Source organism: Hippocampus zosterae, chromosome 8 (genome assembly GCF_025434085.1).
Source record: "Hippocampus zosterae strain Florida chromosome 8, ASM2543408v3, whole genome shotgun sequence".
In the NCBI taxonomy this organism is placed as follows: domain Eukaryota; kingdom Metazoa; phylum Chordata; class Actinopteri; order Syngnathiformes; family Syngnathidae; genus Hippocampus; species Hippocampus zosterae.
In genome coordinates, this window is record NC_067458.1 from 3,773,919 (window position 1) to 3,795,777 (window position 21,859).

The 21,859-nt window shown below is 45.2% G+C and overlaps 2 protein-coding genes across 3 annotated transcripts in view; one reads left to right on the forward strand and one right to left on the reverse strand.

The window, feature by feature from the left end:
- The window catches only part of LOC127605710 (uncharacterized), a 284,213-nt gene that overhangs the window by 58,032 nt on the left and 204,322 nt on the right, over positions 1-21,859 (reverse strand). The window lies entirely within an intron of this gene.
- Positions 1-21,859, forward strand: part of LOC127605629 (disks large homolog 1-like) — a 192,128-nt gene that overhangs the window by 1,298 nt on the left and 168,971 nt on the right. The window contains 1 exon segment of the mRNA XM_052073323.1: positions 14,411-14,575. Within this exon segment, the coding sequence (XP_051929283.1) occupies positions 14,411-14,575 (165 nt within the window).

Here is a 21,859-nt window from a genome sequence, read left to right on the forward strand (position 1 = left end):
GTGAAGGTAAGATATAAAAAAAGGAAAAGAAAATAGTCATCATCACAAATATGTGTTCAAAGGAGTAGAAAGAAGCAAAAAACCTACCCCGAGTCCTACCCCTTCTTATATATGAATTGATAATTTTTCTAAATAGGAAAGAAAGTCTAAATATCAACAAATGCTTTTACCCTTATGTATGCTGTACTAATACATTTTTACATTAGGTTTGTATATACAGTACATACTCTTTAGAGCACATGTATATGTCGATTTTCTCATATTCATAATGGATGCTACATTTCATTAATATATTAAATAATCTCATCAATGTATTTCTGATGTATTGCTATATTTCATGAGTGTATCGAATTTATCAGCTTAATTCTGATTTGTGTAGTTGTCTTGTACTACTCTCGAATTCATTTTTAATCTCAGCAAGAGAGTTCCTCATTTTACTGGTCCGTTTCAGAATCATTCCACAGATTTACACCTATTACAGATACACTCCTTTGTGTGATGTTCGTTCGTGTTTTGGATTTTTTTGTATAGATTAGTACCCCCTAAATTATGACAACTTTCTCAAATTTTAAAAAGCTTCTGGATCTTTTGGCAAAGGTTATTATTGTGTGCTTTGTACATTAATTGGGCGATTTTGAAGTCAATCAGGTCATGAGATTTCATTGTTTAATTTGATAAACAGTGGATTTGTGGGTTCCGTCCATTTGGAACCAGTGATTGTTCCGATTGCTTTGTATTGTAGTTTTAAAACAGTGTTTTACTGGCATTTCCCCATATTCCCACACAATAGGTCAAATATGGAAGTAATAAAAGTATGTGTACAAGGATCTCTTATTCAGCACATCCTTAGTTTTTGGGAGGATCCCTATGGTTTGGGATATTTTTCTTTTATCATCTATTATGTAGCTGCCAGCATGGTTTTGCATCTACAACTGTTCCAAAACATTTTCATAAGGTCATTCATCGATTTGATGATGAAGTGTACAATATCATTCACATCCATGCATTCATTTTGCAACATTCAATGTGTTCAAATAATGTGAAGATCATTTGAATGAGGATGCTTGTGGGCTTTGATTTCACATTTTTATTGAGAAAATAAGATGCTCCAATGTTTTAAACTTCAGCCTGTTGAGTCTTTTACAAGCAATTTCTCCTGCTGTGAAGAACACACGCTCACAAGGGATGGATGTGGCTGGCGTACAAAGGAACTCCTTTGCGAGGTGGGACAGGTTTGGGAAAGAAGTGTGTTGGTCCTTCCAGTACAGCTGCTTCCTGGAACCTTGATTGTCAAACATGGAGTGGAGAGTCAACCAATAATTACTGATTGTCAATTAATCATCAACATAGCAACCGTGAAAAGATGAGTGAACGTTTGTATACCTGGCGTAATACCGGGTGTATCGCGAACTTCATTCTCATGCTTGGCCCGATAATGCCTCAGCATGGTGGAGGTGCTTTTTTTGGCGAATTGACTTGGCAAATTCGACATTTCACCTGTAATGAAATGTGAATAAGAAGTAACTAAGAGTTACCTTGAAATGTATTCGGATTCGAATGGTACAACACGTCAATAATCTGAGAGGCACTCGGCGAGTGCCTCTCACCGAGAGGCTCTCGGCGACAGAAGGCGATTTGAATAAATAAATAAATAATACCTGATTCTCCAGGACATCAAAATGGTCCCACACGGCGGATGATTTGCGTCTCTGCTCCATAATCGGCAAGGAAGGCAAGGCACGAACACGCAGTCTGCACTGACACGAGCTTCGACAAGCGAGCGTGAGTGAGGTCTGGCTTGTTTCGGCAGGTGTTCCTTATAAACACTGTATGGCGGGCTTTTGCTGCGTCAACGCCCTCTGCACTGAGTCGACGCCCCCTGGACTAAGTGGCGCAGCCTGTACTGTGCCAAGCAGCCGATGCAGGTGCAGTTCACGTGTCAATTAGCAGCCTGGACTGTGTCAACGCAGTCGATGTGTCAATTAGCAGCCTGGACTGTGTCAACACAGTCGATGTGTCAATTAGCAGCCTGGACTGTGTCAACGCAGCCGGTGTGTCAATTAGAAGCCTGGACTGTGTCAACGCAGTTCACGTGTCAATCACGTGACGTAATGAGCCAGCACATGCATCGACACGTGGTTTGCTCTGTGAGCCCGCGTATGTGTCAATGCATCGGTGTCGCTGGACCCATCACTAGCCAGGAGCACACAATGACCCGACACTGAGTGTTCGGGCTGGGAGTCCTTTTAAAGCCCTAATTACCTACAATGCCACCTGTTGGTCCATAAACCGAATTATGACAACAGTACAGGCGATGACATAAATTGGATCCAATACAAGAGCTGTTTCAAACTCCAAGGAAGGAATTAATGATCAGTAGTAGCACATCTGTCCTCACTGTTTCTGCACTCCATCACACTGTCTCTTATTGCATTCCTGCATGTGTTGGTCTGTGGTGTGCAGCAAAAAATACACAACACAGTTTAAATGAAAATGGTAGGAAAAAAGTAAGCCAATAATACTGGAGTTTTCAAATGTGATATTTCACAATCAGACCTCTCATCCCAAGTTAGATGTGATAGATTCCTAGCCCAGCCGTGACCCTTATGCGGTCAAGCGGCACGGACAACAGATGAATTAACAATCAAAGAGGTATTCATTTCACAAAAACGTGTAATTGTGGTTTGAAATTTGCAGTGCTGCTCAAACTTAAACATCACTTTTCTGGAGTAAGATAACTGTCAAAAAGACACATGCCTGATTAACAATTCGTATCCAAAATAGTTATGAATTTACATGTTTTAATTATGTCCCCGTGACCATGAATCGAAATGAGTATGACCTAAAATTGTATGGGTATCAAGCGTTGCGACCCATGGGCCAACTATTGATGCTGAATCGATTCTGTAACTTTTTTGCTCAATACCGACATCTGCTGGATCTTGAGTGTCATTTCAGGCAATTCACACAATATTATTTAGGGCAGGGGTGCCCATTAGGTAGATCCTGATCTACCGGTAGATCTAAGACAGGTCCCGAGTAGATCTGAAGAGTGTCGAGGAGAAAAAAAACCCAAACAAACATTTGTGTGTCTTTGTACATGTTCGTAACATATTTTTTGTGTTCATGTACGCTGCACCCTAATCATCTTATCAGTCTCATTTTCACAAAATAAATATTAAAAAAATAAAATCAAGCAGGTAAATCTTGAATTTACGGTGGCTCCTGATTACGTCACCGGAAGTTGTTAGCGCTCAGCAGTCTGCAATCGCAGCTTGTGATCAGAGCTGTTGCGCTCTCTTTTATCGACATTATTCTCATTCAGTTTGCTTCGTGTACAATTCACCGAGGGCACGGGCAAAGAATAGGAATCTAGGAGGGTCCAGGGAAGCACTTTAAAATGTTACTTGTGAGCTACGATAGTTAACAGGCTGCAGAAGTGCGTCGCATCCCTCAGTTTCAGGGTGTTTCTCATCATGGCGCGTGTGTATGTGTGTGTGTGTTTGTGTGTGTAGATCCCGTGAGGTTAGTTGATCGAAAAGTAGATCTTCGATCAGAAAAGTTTGGGCACCCCTGATTTAGGGTATATTTTATTATTCGTATCTTAATTTGAGGTTCAACTATTTTTATCTTTAAAATATACATAACATAATGCATGACACGTAAAAATCTGTGAAAATGTTTTGATGTTGCTATGTAGCCTGCTTGTCTTTGAGGAACATCTATCTATCTGTCATGGTAAATTTGTATTTTTGAATTTTAAATGTTTTCACATCGAGGTGATTCCTTTTTAAAATTATTAAAATGTTTATGCTTACTCTATCAACTATTTAACATCTTTTAAGGAAACCTTTCTGATTGATAAAACATGATGGCTTAAAATAAAATTCTGAGTTGCCTGATCAACACATGCTTCATGATATTCAAAGAAGGACTGGACGATTATGAAAAGAACATCTAGATTATTTTGATTGATATTGAAATCACGTTTGGAAAACTATTATTCATTGACTTAAAAAAATAATTTACTCAACGACTCAAAACTATCATCAAAGGCTCATGTCCATTCATCCCTGCACGGTGAACACATAATTCTTGGACACAAAATGACCTTGTAAATATAATGTTAAAATTCACACCGCTTGCATGTTCATTGTACAATATCCTCATCTTTGATGCTTTGCATCTTTACATACATTTAAAAACCTTGAATAACAATTAGCTTTATCTCTTTATCATATTCACGTTGTCTTATGTTATTTTCATGCCATGCCATGTGGAAATCTGTGTTGGGTCAACAAATAAGAGTCCATGTATCTTTCCACCCTTGAATTTTGATGAAAGGAAAATTCCTTAAACATTTGAAAACTCTACTTGAAATATAACTTGAAAGTACAATGAAAACATAAGTAAGGAGGTAAATAAAATTATCCTACATTAATAGTAATTGGAAAAAAAAACCTAAAGCAAACACCGGCTGTCCCTGTGTGTTTTGGTCTCATGGGTAGTGTGGTCCTCTCCGTGAGCCGTCACCTTACCGTGGTGGAGGGGTTTGTGTGTCCCAATGATCCTAGGAGCTAAGTTGTCTGGGGCTTTATGCCCCTGGCAGGGTCACCCATGGCAAACAGGTCCTAGGTGAGAGACCAGACAAAGCACGGCTCACAAAGTTTCCCTTATGGAAAAACAAAATCGATGGTACTCAGTTTCCCTTGCCCGGACGCGGGTCACCGGGGCCCCCCTCTGGAGCCAGGCCTGGAGGTGGGGCTCGTTGGCGAGCGCCTGGTGGCCGGGCCTACACCCATGGGGCCCGGCCGGGCTCAGCCCGAAGAGGCAACGTGGGTCCCCCTTCTCATGGTCTCACCACCCGTGGGAGGGGTCAAAGGGGTCGGGTGCTATGCGAGCTGGGCGGCAGCCAAAGGCGGGGACCTTGGCGGTCCGATCCTCGGCTGCAGAAGCTAGCTCTTGGGACATGGAATGTCACCTCTCTGGCAGGGAAGGAGCCCGGACTGGTGTGTGAGGCAGAGAAGTTCCGATTGGATATAGTCTGGACTTGCCTCCACACACAGCCTAGGTTCTGGTACCAGTCCTCTCGAGAGGGGTTGGACTCTCTTTCACTCTGGAGTTGCTCACGGTGAGAGGCGCAGAGCAGGTGTGGGCATACTCATTGCCCCCCGGCTCAGTGCCTGTACATTGGGGTTCACACCGGTAGACGAGAGGGTTGCCTCCCTCCGCCTTCGGGTGGGTGGACGGGTCCTGACTGTTGTTTGTGCATATGCACCAAACAGCAGCTCAGCATACCCACCCTTTTTGGAGTCCTTGGAGGGTGTGCTGGAGAGTACTCCTGCTGGGGACTCCCTTGTTCTACTGGGGGACTTCAATGCTCACGTGGGCAATGACAGTGAGACCTGGAGGGGCGTGATTGGGAGGAACGGCCGCCCCGATCAGAACTCGAGTGGTGTTTTGTTATTGGACTTCTGTGCTCGTCACGGACTGTCCATAACGAACACCTTGTTCAAACATAAGGGTGTCCACATGTGCACTTGGCACCAGGACACCCTAGGCCGTAGTTCGATGATCGACCTTGTGGTCGTGTCATCGGATTTGCGGCCACATGTTCTGGACACTTGGGTGAAGAGAGGGGCGGAGCTGTCAACTGATCACCACCTGGTGGTGAGTAGGCTCCGATGGTGGGGGAAGATGCCGGTCCGTCCTGGCAGACCCAAACGTATTGTGAGGGTTTGTTGGGAGCGTCTGGCGGAATCCCCTGTCAGAAGGAGTTTCAACTCCCACCCCCGACAGAGCTTTTCCCATGTTCCGGGGGAGGCGGGGGACATTGAGTCCGAGTGGACCATGTTCCGTGCCTCTATTGTTGAGGCGGCCAATCTGAGTTGTGGCCGTAAGTCGGTTGGTGCCTGTTGTGGCGGCAACCCTCGTACTCGCTGGTGGACACCAGCAGTAAGGGATGCCGTCAAGCTGAAGAAGGAGTCCTATCGAGCCTTTATGGCCTGTGGGACCCCAGAGGCAGCTGACGGGTATCGACTGGCCAAGCGGAACGCAGCTTTGGTGGTCGCCGAGGCAAAAACCCGAGCATGGGAAGAGTTCGGTGAGGCCATGGAAGCCGACTTCCGGACGGCTTCGAGGAAATTCTGGTCCACCATCCGACGTCTCAGGAGGGGGAAGCAGTGCACCACTAACACTGTGTAAGGTGGGGATGGGGCGCTGCTGACTTCGACTCGGGATGTTGTGAACCGGTGGGCAGAGTACTTCAAAGACCTCCTCAACTCCACCAACACGTCTTCCTTGGAGGAAGCAGAGCCCGGGGACTCTGAGGTGGGCTCTCCTATCTCTGTGGTTGAAGTCACCGATGTGGTTAAAAAGCTCCTCGGTGGCAAGGCCCCAGGGGTGGATGAGATCCGCCCGGAGTTCCTCAAGGTTCTGGATGTTGTGGGGCTGTCCTGGTTGACACGCCTCTGCAACATCGCGTGGTCAACGGGGAGAGTGCCTCTGGATTGGCAGACCGGGGTGGTAGTCCCTCTTTTTAAAAAGGGGCACCGGAGGGTGTGTTCCAACTACAGAGGGATCACACTCCTCAGCCTCCCTGGTAAGGTCTATTCAGGGGTGCTGGAGAGGAGGGTCCGTCAGGAAGTCGAGCCTCAGATTGAGGAGGAGCAGTGTGGTTTTCGTCCCGGCCGTGGAACAGTGGGCCAGCTCTACACCCTTAGCAGGGTTCTCGAGGGTATGTGGGAATTCGCCCAACCAGTCTACATGTGTTTTGTGGACTTGGAGAAGGCGTTTGACCGTGTCCCTCGGGGAGTTCTGTGGGGGGTGCTTCGTGGGTATGGAGTACCCAACCCCCTGATACGGGCTGTTCGGTCACTATACCACCGATGTCAGAGTTTGGTTCGCATTGCCGGAAGTAAGTCAGAATCGTTTCCAGTGAGGGTAGGACTCCGCCAAGGCTGCCCTTTGTCACCGATTCTGTTCATAACCTTTATGGACAGAATCTCTAGGCGCAGCCGAAGCGTTGAGGGGGTCTGTTTTGGGGGCCTCAGTATTGCATCCCTGCTTTTTGCAGATGATGTGGTGCTGTTGGCTCCTTCAAACAGGGCTCTCCAACTCTCACTGGAGCGTTTCGCAGCCGAGTGTGAAGCGGTTGGGATGAAAATCAGCACCTCCAAATCTGAAACCATGGTCCTCAGTCGATAAAGGGTGGAGTGCCCCCTCCGGGTCGGGGGGGGGAGATCTTGCCCCAAGTGGAGGAGTTCAAGTATCTTGAGGTCTTGTTCACGAGTGAGGCCAGGAGGGAGCGAGAAATCGACAGGCGGATCGGTGCAGCGTCTGCTGTGATGCGGACGTTGTATCGGTCTGTTGTGGTGAAGAAGGAGCTGAGCCAAAGGGCGAAGCTCTCAATTTACCGGTCGATCTACGTTCCAACCCTCATCTATGGTCACGAGCTATGGGTCGTGACCGAAAGAACGAGATCCCGGATACAAGCGGCCGAAATGAGTTTTCTCCGCAGGGTGTCCGGGCTCTCCCTTAGAGATAAGGTGAGAAGCTCGGTCATCCGGGAGGGGCTCCGAGTCGAGCCGCTTCTCCTCCACATCGAGAGGAGCCAGATGAGGTGGCTTGGGCATCTGATTCGGATGCCTCCTGAACGCCTCCCTGGTGAGGTGTTCCGGGCATGTCCCACCGGGAGGAGACCCCGAGGAAGACCCAGGACACGCTGGAGAGACTATGTCACCCAGCTGGCCTGGGAACGCCTCGGGATCCCCCGGGGAGAGCTGGAAGAAGTAGCTAGGGAGAGGGAAGTCTGGACTTCCCTGCTAAAGCTGTTGCCCCCGCGACCCGGCCACGGATAAGCGGTAGAAGATGGATGGATGGATGGCTGGATGGATGGGTAGTGTGGTGCCGCACATGCATGGAGTACACATTTGAGGCCTGCTTATACTCGGGCAGGCAGTGGCAGCGCGGATGTCACTGCGGTAATATTGCGTGCAGTTTGCCTTTTTAGTCGCGCGTAACCCACATGCGTTGTTTTGATCATGTGTTGCAAGTCAAGTACAAGTCATGTCAAGTATAACTTTATTGTCAAATGTGCACTATGTGCAACATACAGCACAGGTGCAATTTCTTCCCTTTCAAACAGACAACACGACAACAAGAGGAGCTGCTGCAGGGACCTGCGCTGCCATCAAAAGAACAGTTAACATAAAATGACAAAATAACAATAATACATTTTATTTGAAAGCGCTTTTATCACACTCAAAGTCACTTTACAGGAGCTTAAAACACAGGATAAAAATGTGCACTTAAAACAAGCATACATAATTTACAAAAGCACGTTTAGATGAACAAAAAGCAAAATGGGTAAAAGAGATTAAAAGGTATTAAAAGCATTGTGGAACAGATGAGTTTTAAGAGATGATTTGAAGGATTGGAGCTCAGTACAGTTGCGGATGTGTGGGAGAGCGTTCCAGAGGGTGGGGGCGGCAACAGAGAAGGCTCGGTTCCCCCCAGGTTATGAGCTTGGTCACGGGGATAAGATAAGATAAGATAAGAAAACCTTTATTAGTCTCACAATGGAGAAATTCCCAATTCACAGCAGCAAAGTTAAGAAAGTAAGAAGTAGAACAACAAAATATAGGAGCTGCTGCAAAGGCAGCCACTCTCGCGGCGCCATTTTGAAGTCAAAATAACAAAAATAACATAAGACAACACATAGGACACAGACAGTCGTTCAATCTTCACCAATTTTCTGCATACACTTTGTTGTCTGAAGCAGTTCTAGATGAAAGAGGAGAGGATCAAAGTGTCCTTTCTCCAGTGGATCAGAGACGTCATGCTGAAAATGTGCACACGTCTGCTACAAGATAAGTTTTGAAAGCAAACACAAAGCTGTAGCATCCATTGACGAAAAGAGATTAGTTCACTTCTCCTGTCCCACGTAATCCGCTTCAAACTCCAAGCCGCGACTCCCAGCTCCAAATCCGCATCGGCACTCCGCGCCAACGCTCCTTTCTTCTCATCGTCGGCTCCTCAAGACCTCCATCCATCCAGCCGCAGACCGTTCAACATCACCGATCTCTGCGCTGAACAAAGCGGGGCTGTGAAAAATGCTGCCCATTACAGGCGCAAGACACAAGCGCCCCGGGACTGTCCAGCAAAGACAGTCAAATGGCGCCGACATTCCTCCAGTCAAAAACAGTGCTGGTATACCCATGCTGCCGAGAAGGCGCAACCACCAAGCACAGAGTCTCCTCCTTGATGAATGTCGTGGCCAAAAAATGCTGAAAAAGGTCCACATCAAGTCCACACGACGTAACAACAAACACAAAGTGACAAAAGAAACACAAAAACAACAAAAAAAGCAAGGCTCATGAGAGCACTTGCTGACGGCTGCCTACTCGGGCGCCATCTTGACTTCATAATGTCGATGACGAGGAGGTTTGTGTTTGAGGAGCGGAGATTGCGGGAAGGAGTGTATTGGTAAAGAAGGTCGGAAAGATAGGAGGGGGCCTGATTGTGAAGGGCTTTATAGGTGAGTAAGAGCAGTTTAAATTGAATACGCTGGGGAACGGGAGGTTTTTAAGGACGAGGGTGATGTGATCACGAGTGCGGGTGTGGGTGAGTAGGCGGGCGGTGGCATTCTGGATTTACTGTAGTTTATTGAGGAGTTTGGAGGTTGTACTGTAGAGAATGCTATTGCAGTAGTCAAGGCGGGAGATGATGAAGGCGTGGATGAGGGTTTGAGCAGCGTTGAAAGAAAGTGAAGGGTGGAGATGAGAAATGTTTTTGAGGTGGAAGAAAGCAGTTTTGGTGATTTGGGTGATGTGTTGGTCGAAAGAGAGCTTATTATCAAAAGGGACACAAAGGTTGCGTCAGTGAGAGGAGGGGGATAGGATGAAGTTGTCAACACTGAGGTTAAAGGTGGAGGTTGTTTGGGTGAGGGACCGAGGACCGATTATAAGCAGTTGAGCTTTATTACAGTTAAGAGTGAGAAAGTTTGTTTGTGTAACCCACATGCGTTGTTTTGATCATGTGTTGCAAGTCAAGTACAAGTCATGTCAAGTATAACTTTATTAGACAGGGTGGAGTGGGTTGTTGGGGTAAATGATTTGGTGGATATGTACAATTGGACGTCATCAGCGTAGCAGTGGAACTGGAGACCATGATGACGAATGATTTGGCCCAGGGGTAGAAGGTAGAGAATGAAGAGAAGAGGACCAAGAAGAGAACCCTGGGGGACACCTTTGGGTAGTGGGGCAGTGTAGGAAGAGCAGTTGTTGATGTGTATGAATTGTTTCCTGTCTGTGAGGTGAGGACTTTGTCTGTGATGTTTAGGGATTGTAGGCGAGAGAGTAGGATGGAATGGTTGATGATGTCGAAGGCATCTTTAAGGTCAAGAAGGATGAGGATGGAGAGTAGGCCGGAGTCAGAGGCGAGGAGGAGGTCATTGTTGATTTTAAGGAGGGCTGTTTCAGTGCTGTGTTGTGTGTGGAATCCAGATTGAAATTGTTCAAAAAGTTGATTGTTGTCTAGGTTGGTTTTAATTTGAGATGCGACGGCACTTTGGACAGAAAGCGGAGGCTGGAGATGGGTTGAAAGTTGCTCATGAGGTGGAGTCCGGGTTTTATGATGATGCGGTTACAGCAGCCAGTTTGAGTGAGGAGGGGACATAGGCAAAGTTGAGGGAGGAGTTGACAATGTTCATGACGAGGTGGGAGATCGTGGGAAAGCAGTGCTTGACGATGGAAGATGGGATGGGATCCAGTGTGCAGGTGGAGGAATTCATTGTTGAGATGATATTGGTGAGTTCGGCTATGGAGACAGGTGTGAATTCAGAGAGAGGTGAAGTACTTGGAGTGATGGATGCTGGTAGGAATGGAGGGGGAACAGGTGAGGTGGTGAGTGAACTGTAGAGGATGTCGATTTTGGATTGAAGGTAGGATAGGAATGAATTGCATTTGTCAACAGTGAAAGAGGTTGAAATATTGTCGCTGGGTTTGAGGAGTTTGTTGACGGTGGAGAAAAGAGCCTTTTGGTTGTTGGAGTCGGTGTGGATAAGGTTGCAGTAGTAGGTGGAACGGCTGGAGTTGAGTGCCCTCTTGTATAACTGAAGGTGATCGGTGTAGGCGAGGAAATCAACAGTGAAACCGGATTTTTTATAGAGTCTTTCTAGCTGGCGTTTTCGGGTTTTAAGTTTGCGGAGTTCTGGGGTGCACCAGGGGCCTGAGCGAGTGAAGGAGACAGAATTGGTTTTGATGGGGGCGAGTTGATCGAGACATGAGGAGAGAGTGCTGTTTTAGTAGTTGTTGAGAACAGTGGGGTCATGGGACAGTGGAGGAGGTAGTATGGACAGGTGGTTGAGGACGGAGGAAAGTCAGTTGGGGAAACGGATTTGAGGTTTCTGAATGATATGGTGCGCTTTTCCTTGGGAATGGGGGTAGGGAGGTGGAGGTCCAGAGTGATTGCCAGGTGATAGTAAATGTTGAGGTTGGTGCTGGAGAGTTTTTCAATGGTGAGGCTGGTGGAATAGACCAAGTCCAGAGTGTGACCGTAGGTTCGGGTGGGGAAGTTGACATGTTGAGGGAAGTCAAGGCAGTCCAAAAGGTCAAGAAATTCAGAGGCATGTTTGCAGTTGGTGTTGTCGATGTGGAAGTTAAAGTAGCCAAGGAGCAGAGTGAAAGGTGAGATAGGTGAGAGCTGTGTGACAAAATCGGAGAAGTCTGATAAAAATAATGGGTTGAATTTCGGGGGACGGTAAATGACAGCAATGACCAGGGGGGAGGGACCAGGGAATTTGAAGGTGATGTGTTCAAAGGACTCAGTGGATGAGGTGGATATAGTGCTGATTTTAAACTCTATTTTATGCACTGATCTCCACCCTCCCACCTCAGCTGGTGATGTGGGGCTTGTGCATGTAGGTGTAACAAGGTGGGGTGGCTTGGGTGAGTGAGAAGTAGTCCAGGTGTTTGTGCCAGGTTTGAGGAAAAGAGGAAGTCCAGGTTATTGTATGTTATGAATTCGTGTAAGACGAGTGCTTTGTTGTTGAGTGAGCGGGTGTTACATAGAGCCAGTTTGAGGATTTTGTGGTGTGTGGGTGACAGTGAGGATTGCGGGAGTGGGCGGAGTCAAATGTCAAATACACAATCGGTATTTCACATTTTAAAACATTTTCTCTTGTTATTATAGGAGTGAGGGTGTCTGGCTGTGATGATGGATTGAATGGGGTAGATGTCAGCAGGATGAGACAGTGACAACTGGGGCCTGTAGGGGGGACTATGGCAAGCTGAAGTGCCGTGTGTTGGTAAAGTGGAGGAAGGGGTAGGTGCAGGTGTGTGATTTGTGACTAGTCAGCTTGTGGAGTGGTGGACATTGTGCTGGACATTTGCTGCCAGTATTCTGCTGTTTGTCAGGGTGAAAACCATCCGCCTTTAAAAGGGATGGACGGCGCCAAAATATATTAAAATTGTCAATGAAGCCCACATTGTGTGTCTTGCAGGCAGTTTGCAGCCAGGTGTGGAGGTTAAGAATGCGGCTGAAAATGCCCATGCCATAGTGCGGAGAGAGTGGGCCGCTAATGAAAATTGATCTCCCGGTCGAGTTAAGGAACTGAAGAAGTTTGTTGAAGTGACCTTTGGTGATTTCTGACTGCCGGTGGGATGCATCAACACAGCCAACATGTACAATAATTCTATGGACAGATGGTGGGAGTGGATGAAGCAGGCTGGGGAGTTTTGCGAGGATGATGTGAACAGTGGCTTTGGGGAAGCAGTGTGTTGTTGCGTTGAAGAATCTGCGGTTTCGGGTTATGGAGTCGTCAACAATCAGGGTGGTCGGAGGAAAAAGGGGGCGAAGTGGACAGGCAGGGGTGGGTGAAGCGAGAGTGGATCCTGGCGGAGGTTCAGTCAATGGCGGTGAAGTGGAGGGGGAAGTGCGCGGGAGGAGACCAGGGACAGTGCGCTGCGGGGCCGGAGTGAACTGAGGGATAGAACGGCGGTGAGCAATGGAGGAGAAGGGGTGGACAGGATTTTCTGAAGGGATCCGAGGGGAGGGTTTCATTTTGGACTGTGTGGTGGATGGTGAAGAAGTTGTCGGCGCTCCAGCAAGAGGAGTGAAGTCACAGAGATTGAGGATGTCAAAGGTGTTTCTCACCTGGATATTGGAGTACGGGGGTGGTTGGGATATGTGTCCTTTCTGCTGCGCTGAACCAGGGACCTGGACAGAGCCTCGTGGGATATGGAGCTGGAAATGGACCTGGGCTTGGGCTTGGCACCCAGTCGTGCCCAGGTGTCATCTGGATCGGCGAGTAGCGGGGAGGCTTCAGGTGCGGGATCGTGAGTGATGGCCTTGTCAGCTGCGGAGAAGTAGGTTTGGCGGCAGCAGCTGTGTCGGTGAAAGATGGAGACTCTGGTTAATACAACACAACACATAAGACACATACAGTCCTGCAATCTTAATCGCTTTTCCTGCATACACTTTGTTGTTTGAAGAGGTTATAGATGAAAGAGGAGCGAATCAAAGTGTTCTTTTCGCAAGTGGATCAAAGACATCATGCTGAATGTGAGCACACATCTGCTACAAGCTAAGATTGAAAGCAACAAGAAGTTGTAGCGCCCATTAACGAAAAAGAGATTGGCTCATCTCCTGTCCCATGTAAATCCGCTTCAATTCCAACCTGTGACTCCCATGTCCACATACGCATCGGTGCTTCACACTGACACTCCTTTGTTCTCATCGTCGGCTCCTCAAGCCATGCATCCATCCAGCCGCAAACTGTCCAACAGCACCGACCTTTCCGCTGAAAAAAGCGGGGCTGTGAAAATGCTGCCCATTACAGGCGCAAAAGACAGTCAAATGGCGGCGGCATTCCTCCCAATAAAAAACGGTGCTGATACACGCGTGCTGGCGAGAAGGCGCAACCACCAAGCACAGATACTTCTTTGAAGAAAAATGCTGAAAACAATCCACATCAGGTTTTTTTCCCCACATTGCAGTTTTACTAAAACTGTGAAGCAGACCCGCTAACCTTTGATGTGCCATAATGTGCTAATCCGCATTATGATACTGAATACTGAGTGTTAACTTTTAGTCTTGATATATCTGACAGGGCGTGAGTCAATTATCCACAGCCATCGAGATTGTGGTTCTGTCACATATTCACAAAGAATCAATTGATTGCAAATGGTTATAGCTATTATTTTCTCACCATCATCATTTAGATTATGATTTTAATGTCTTACGAAATGTTAATGCATTGGGTTGATGCAAAAAAGTGATTCTGCTTGAGGTTGCATTACATTGCAGTTCTAGGAAAATCTCCATGGAACCATAGTTATTTCAGTTATCTTCTTTTACTGAATAGTAGCAGGGAAAAACAAGTGATTTCATTTGTCTATGTTTTATTCAGATGCTCAACGAGCCCTCGAGCTGCTCCAGCAGTACCGGGACAAGTTAGATCAGAGGCAGCAGAGGCAGATGAGACAGGGCGTTGTTGAGGAAGATCACCAACTTCAACAGTCGCTGGACAGAGTCATCAACGTTTTCCAAAGCCAGCTCTTTAGTGCCCTGCTTGGTGAGTATTTCTTCATCTGTTCACTACTACCACAGTGCAATATAGAGTACTTGAAATTGTCAGTTAAGTTAATATGTAGCAAGTAGATTTGAGTCAACATCGGCTTTAGGTGTGGCTGTAATTGTTAAGCTATTCTTTTAAAGGTAGTTGCTGTGGAAGGTACTTTGAGCTTAATGATAGTCTCTTGGGGTTAGCAAGGTGCTTTTGGACCTCGAGATGAAGTGTTAATACCTTGTAGGCTGGAAGGCAGTGTGCTTCAGTTAAAAACAACTGAAGTGAGGAGAGAAGTTGACTTGAGCTTGTTTACTGAAATATAACATCAGTCACTGAAATATAACAACTAGGAGGGACGGTGTGGGGGACACATCCTGGATCTCTTTCTGTAAAACGGGCATACAATAAAGAATGTGAGGCAAATATACTTTTCATCCCTTGTAAGATTTAATCGTCTTAAGGTCTTTTTATTGAATGAGGGGCTGATCAAAATGTGAAGTTTTTTGTTGTTGTCATCTAACCAATCTGTAAGAAATACGGTATTTTATTCGAACTGGGATAAACTGTTGCCCATTAGCAAAAACACAAGACACGTCACAAACAGGTTTGAATGCTTGATGTAGCTCTTACCAACATATGTATCTGCTTTAGGAGCTCAATTCATAGACCAATGTGATTTTTACACGTTTGTAGACGCAGATACCGGCTTGTCAAATATATATGCGTATGTGCAACATTTTTAAGTGCACTGAAAATTATTTCCTACACAGCAGAGTTTAATTTAAAAAACAGTACGAAAGCAAACCCAGTCATCAGAATTTATACAACCTGACGTTATCGGACTAGTCTTTGACTTTTGATCAGCATACAACCTCTCACTAAGGACTTATGGTATGAAAGTTGATAGGAGTATTTATTTGATGGAACACTCCAAGAACATTCAGCTTTTCTTTTTGTTTGTTATTATCCCATAATCTCGATCATACCCTATATGTATTATTACCACAATTTTGCATAACATTCTTTATAAATTGGCAGTTTTGGAAGACTGTATTTAATCTCTACTGAAAAACAAAGCGGTAAAATTATGTGACTTGTTATTAACATCTTCAAAACTAGATGGAAAAGATGAAAAAGACTCAATATTACAACCAAATTAGAACAATCTAAAATAACAGTGAAATAAATTCCAGTCTTGAGGGTTTTTGCAGGCATGTATGGCCCCAAATAAACACAATGCCTGCCCAGGAATAATGAAGAAGCCATGAAAATGCAAATATGATCATTTTTAAGTTATGATGCTACATACAGTATCAACATCATTGCTACTTGCAAATATGCATGATCAAAAGCCAATTTAATTGTGTGTTAGGTCAGGTGGCTTTGTCATACTTAGCGGTTAAACCAGGGGTCAGCAACCCAAAATGTTGAAAGAGACATATTGGACCAAAATAAACAAAAAACAAATATGTCTGGGGCCGCAAAAAATAAAAAGCCTTATAATGAAGGTGACACATACTGTATGTATCTATATGAGCTATATTAGCCTGCTATCAACATGACAAAGTTGGCTACAAATACACAAGGAGCATTCATGATGAAAAGTTTTTTTTTTTTTAAACAACAGCCCCCTGACTGACATCCCGCCCTGCTCATAGAAACGTGTGTCGCAGGCTACGACGCAAATATTCGTTGACGAAATGTTGACATTTAGTATTTCATCCATCCATCCATTTTCCGAACTGCTTAATCCTCACTAGGGTCGCGGGGGGTGCTGGAGCCTATCCCAGCTGCCTTCGGGCAGTAGGCTGGGGACACCCTGAACCGGTTGCCAGCCAGTCGCAGGCCACACAGAGACGAACAACCATGCACACTCACACTCACACCTAGGGACAATTTAGTGTGTTCAATCAGCCTGCCATGCATGTTTTTGGAATGTGGGAGGAAACCGGAGCACCCAGAGAAAACCCACACAGGCACGGGGAGAACATGCAAACTCCACACAGGGAGGCCGGAGCTGGAATTGAACTCTGCATGGTGAAGTTGACGAGCTAACCACTGGACCACCAGGCCTCCATTTAAAATTTATTTGAGATATTTTTACAGCATCGGAAAACATTAATAATGTTTGTGTCATATTTGTCCTCTGACAGAAACCATATTAAAACAAAAGAATATATTTCCCTCCCATCTTTTTCCATTTTCAAATATTTTTGAAAAAGCTCGAGGGATCTACTCGGGGGCGCTAAAGACCCGCATGCGGCTCAAGAGCCGCGTGTTGCTGATCCCTGGGTTAAACTGTTGATGGCTACCTGTGTTCCAGCAGTGCCAGTGTGGACGCCGCTGTGGACTTGGTGTTCGTACTTCTTCAAATGAATAAACCAGTTTGTTGTGTTGCCTGTTCTGAGGACCGACGTACAGTATCATGCAGGGATGGCTCTAGGATTTTTTTTTCTCTCCCGGGACTAGAGGGCTGCTTGACCAATACATAGGGTAGCTGAGAAAATAATTCATCAATATGTTTTCGAATATCAAACCTGGAGGATCTTATCTCAGGCTACACACATTTCTGATGTGGTTAAAGCCTCCCTGAAACCCGATCTAATTTAATCCCTGGTGCCTTGCACATCGGCTTCATTTATACCTCATTGTTTTGTAGATAATGGACCTCAACTACAGGGAGGAACTTATTGGCAAAATAAAATATTGTGCATTGTTACATCTTACTATTACCGTATTTTCCGCACTATGACATACACCTAAAAAAAAAATTACCGTATTTTCACGACTAAGGCACCATTAAAAGTCTTAAATTTTCTCCACACCTTATTGTGCGGAGCATCCTTTGTATGCCCTGAGTTCCAAAATCTGACTGACAGCCGACACGCTGTTTATATAGAGAAAAGGCGGAAGTGACTGTGGACAGGCATGCGGGAAAGAAGTCGGCCAATCAGGGAAGGGTGGTTGTGTATATATACATATATGAAGAGAGAGAGAGAGAGAGAGAGAGAGAGAGAGAGAGAGAGAGAGAGAGAGAGAGAGAGAGGAAAGGCATGCTGGGGAGCAGTCCGCCAATGGGTGAAGGATGAAGGGAAGTGGACGCTAAAGGGACGCCGCAAGCAGGTACCAACACATGTATAGAGTGTGGCAATGTGCATTGTTGCAAAACAACTTCAGTTTTGGTTTCTACAAACCCCCGAAAATAAACTCTACAAAGAGACACGCCTACGGAGCTCAGTTCAAACTTCAAGCCATCGGTTATGCTTTTGGCATGCGTGCCCATCTCACAGCAGCGGTGAAAAACCAAGTCAAGCAAATGAACTCTGAGCTTGCCGTTATTCCCGGAGGCTTGACTAAAGAACTCCAACCTCTGGACATCGGCATCAACCGGGCGTTCAAAGTAAAGTTGCGAACGGCATGGGAACAATGGATGATCAATGGCAAACACAACTTTACAAAGAGTGAGAGGCAGTGCTGGTCGAGTTACGCCACAATTTGCGAATGGATTGTGGCTGCTTGGACGAACGTGTCTGCTTGCACTGTTATTCGAGTTTTTGGCAAAGCCGGCACATTTCTGTGGAGCCACATGGCAATGAGAGTGACTCTGACAACGAGAGGGAACACGGCGTTTTTGATGGATTACCGGTACTTGCACAATTGTTTGATTCTGATACAGAGGATGAGGACTTTGGATTTCTGGGTGATGATTGATCGAAAAACGTGAGTACATTGTACGATGGCTAAATAAAATACAACGGAACTCAGTTTTGCTTCCGTTGCCTTTTTAAAAACGTGTTTTTAGCTTGTCTCTGTATGTCTTGGCATGCTACCGTATGCTTCAAGCTAATGTGTTTTTAGCATGCGCGCATGCATGCCGTATGTTTAAGCTGGCGTATGTTTTACCACTTTAAAACTGCGGCCAATAAGACAGTGCATTTTGTCGATGTGTAAAATACAGAAATAACACTCATTAATGAGACTGCGCACAACCATACGATGCGGCGAATGGTCGTGAAAATACGGTACTCAAAAGCCGACAGTGCGCCCTATAATCCAATGTGCCTTATGTATGGTGTTACACAGTCTCTCTACTGTATATTCCCCATTGAGTTGTTTCCCTGTTAAGTGTTCCTATGCCATCTAGTGGTGATTATTACCAGGAACCAATTGTAACATAAAAGTGCCAACACTCAAACAGAAAACTTTGTGAGCTCTGCGCAACCATTATGAAATGAAGATAATACCAAAAACATAGTTAACTGTTAACTAAACAAAGGAAGTAGACAAGCAAGACTTATCAGGATATTTAGCCCCTTGGATGTGAACACACACAAGCTGGTGTATGATTTCCTTGTTGTTAGGGAGGGGCCAGCCAGGCAGCCTCCTCAGCCACGGTGCTCTGCATCTCACACCTGAGACTCATCAGCTCATCACCCACCTGTTGCCTATCTGCTCGTTTGGACTAGTACAAATTGACTCGCAGACCATTCCCCAGTGCAAGTTCGTGCCGTCACCACACCAGTGGACTCTTTTGCCGTCTCCTGCAGCTTGTTGTTCCTTGTGCGGACATTTCCTTGTGGACTCCTCGTGCTTCTCCCTGAGAGATTTTGTGAAGACTCTTAAATAAACTACGCCAAGTGTTGGCTTCCACGATACCTGCCTGTTGTCGTGCTATTGGGGTCACATCCAAACCCCAACACTTGTCCCTGTTTCTTTCCTCACAGAATATTTATCTGCACCATACGCTCATTTCAACTGCTGTTTTTTTGTTGAATCCATTTTCTTCATAATTTTTGTCTTTCACTTATTGTTTCATAATGCCATTTGTATTTGTTTCATGGATGTATTTGTGACCAGTAGTGATGGGTCCATGAGGCCTCATGAGGCGTGTCGACACACTGACACACTGTGTTGATACTGTGCTGATAATGTGTCACTGACCACTGCCACCTGCTGGAACTTCAAGATCCCTGCAGCCAACCCACTTAACAGACTGAACTGACTGATATATTGTTTTGTATATTGAACATATAAAATATACAATTCGGTAATAAATTGGCAAAAGGTGAAGGTAAGATATAAAAAAAGGAAAAGAAAATAGTCATCATCACAAATATGTGTTCAAAGGAGTAGAAAGAAGCAAAAAACCTACCCCGAGTCCTACCCCTTCTTATATATGAATTGATAATTTTTCTAAATAGGAAAGAAAGTCTAAATATCAACAAATCAACAAATGCTTTTACCCTTATGTATGCTGTACTAATACATTTTTACAACATTAGGTTTGTATATACAGTACATACTCTTTAGAGCACATGTATATGTCGATTTTCTCATTCATAATGGATGCTACATTTCATTAATATATTAAAAAATCTCATCAATGTATTTCTGATGTATTGCTATATTTCATGAGTGTATCGAATTTATCAGCTTAATTCTGATTTGTGTAGTTGTCTTGTACTACTCTCGAATTCATTTTTAATCTCAGCAAGAGAGTTCCTCATTTTACTGGTCCGTTTCAGAATCATTCCACAGATTTACACCTATTACAGATACACTCCTTTGTGTGATGTTCGTTCGTGTTTTGGATTTTTTTTGTGTAGATTAGTACCCCCTAAATTATGCCAACTTTCTCGAATTTTAAAAAGCTTCTGGATCTTTTGGCAAAGGTTATTATTGTCTGCTTTGTACATTAATTGGGCGATTTTGAAGTCAATCAGGTCATGAGATTTCATTGTTTGATAAACAGTGGATTTGTGGGTTCCGTCTATTTGGAGCCAGTGATTGTTCCGATTGCTTTGTATTGTAGTTTTAAAACAGTGTTTTACTGGCATTTCCCCATATTCCCACACAATAGGTCAAATATGGAAGTAATAAAAGTATAATGTGTACAAGGATCTCTTATTCAGCACATCCTTAGTTTTTAGGAGGATCCCTATGGTTTGGGATATTTTTCTTTTATTATCTCATATGTAGCTGCCAGCACGGTTTTGCATCTACAACTGCTCCAAGACATTTTCATAAGGTCATTCATCGATTTGATGATGAAGTGTATACAATATCATTCACATCCATGCATTCATTTTGCAACATTCAATGTGTTCAAATAATGTGAAGATCATTTGAATGAGGATGCTTGTGGGCTTTTATTTCACAAATTTTTATTGAGAAAAATAAGATGCTCCAATGTTTTAAACTTCAGCCTGTTGCGTCTTTTACAAGCGATTTCTCCTGCTGTGGAGAACACACGCTCACAAGGGACGGATGAGGCTGGCGTACAAAGGAACTCCTTTGCGAGGTGGGAGAGGTTTGGGAAAGAAGTGTGTTGGTCCTTCCAGTACAGCTGCTTCCTGGAACCTTGATTGTCAAACATGGAGTGGAGAGTCAACCAATAATAATTACCGATTGTCAATTAAATCATCAACATAGCAACCGTGAAAAGATGAGTGAACGTTTGTATACCTGGAGTAATACTGGGTGTATCGCGAACTTCATTCTCATGCTTGGCCCGATAATGCCTCAGCATGGTGGAGGTGCTTCTGTTGGTGTATGACAATTCGACTTGGCAAATTCGACATTTCACCTGTAATGAAATGTGAATAAAAAGTAACTAAGAGTTACCTTGAAATGTATTCGGATTAGAATGGTACAACACATGTCAATAATCTGAGAGGCACTCGGCGAGTGCCTCTCGCCGAAAGGCTCTCGGCGACAGAAGGCGATTTGAATAAATAAATAATACCTTATTCTCCAGGACATCAAAATGGTCCCACACGGCGGATGATTTGCGTCTCTGCTCCATAATTGGCAAGGAAGGCAAGGCACGAACACGAAGTCTGCACTGACACGAACTTCGACAAGCGAGCGTGAGTGAGGTCTGGCTTGTTTCGGCAGGTGGCATTGTGTCGCCAAACCCACTTCCTTATAAACACTGTGCGGCGGGCTTTTGCTGCGTCAACGCCCTCTGCACTGAGTCGACGCCCCCTGGACTAAGTGGCGCAGCCTGTACTGTGCCAAGCAGCCGATGCGGTCTAAACTGCACCGGTGCAGTTCACGTGTCAATTAGCAGCCTGGACTGTGTCAACACAGTCGATGTGTCAATTAGCAGCCTGGACTGTGTCAGCGCAGCCGGTGTGTCAATTAGAAGCCTGGACTGTGTCAACGCAGCCGGTGTGTCAATTAGAAGCCTGGACTGTGCCAATGCAGTTCACGTGTCAATCACGTGACGTAATGAAGCAGCACATGCATCGACACGTGGTTTGCTCTGTGAGCCCGGCGCATGTGTCA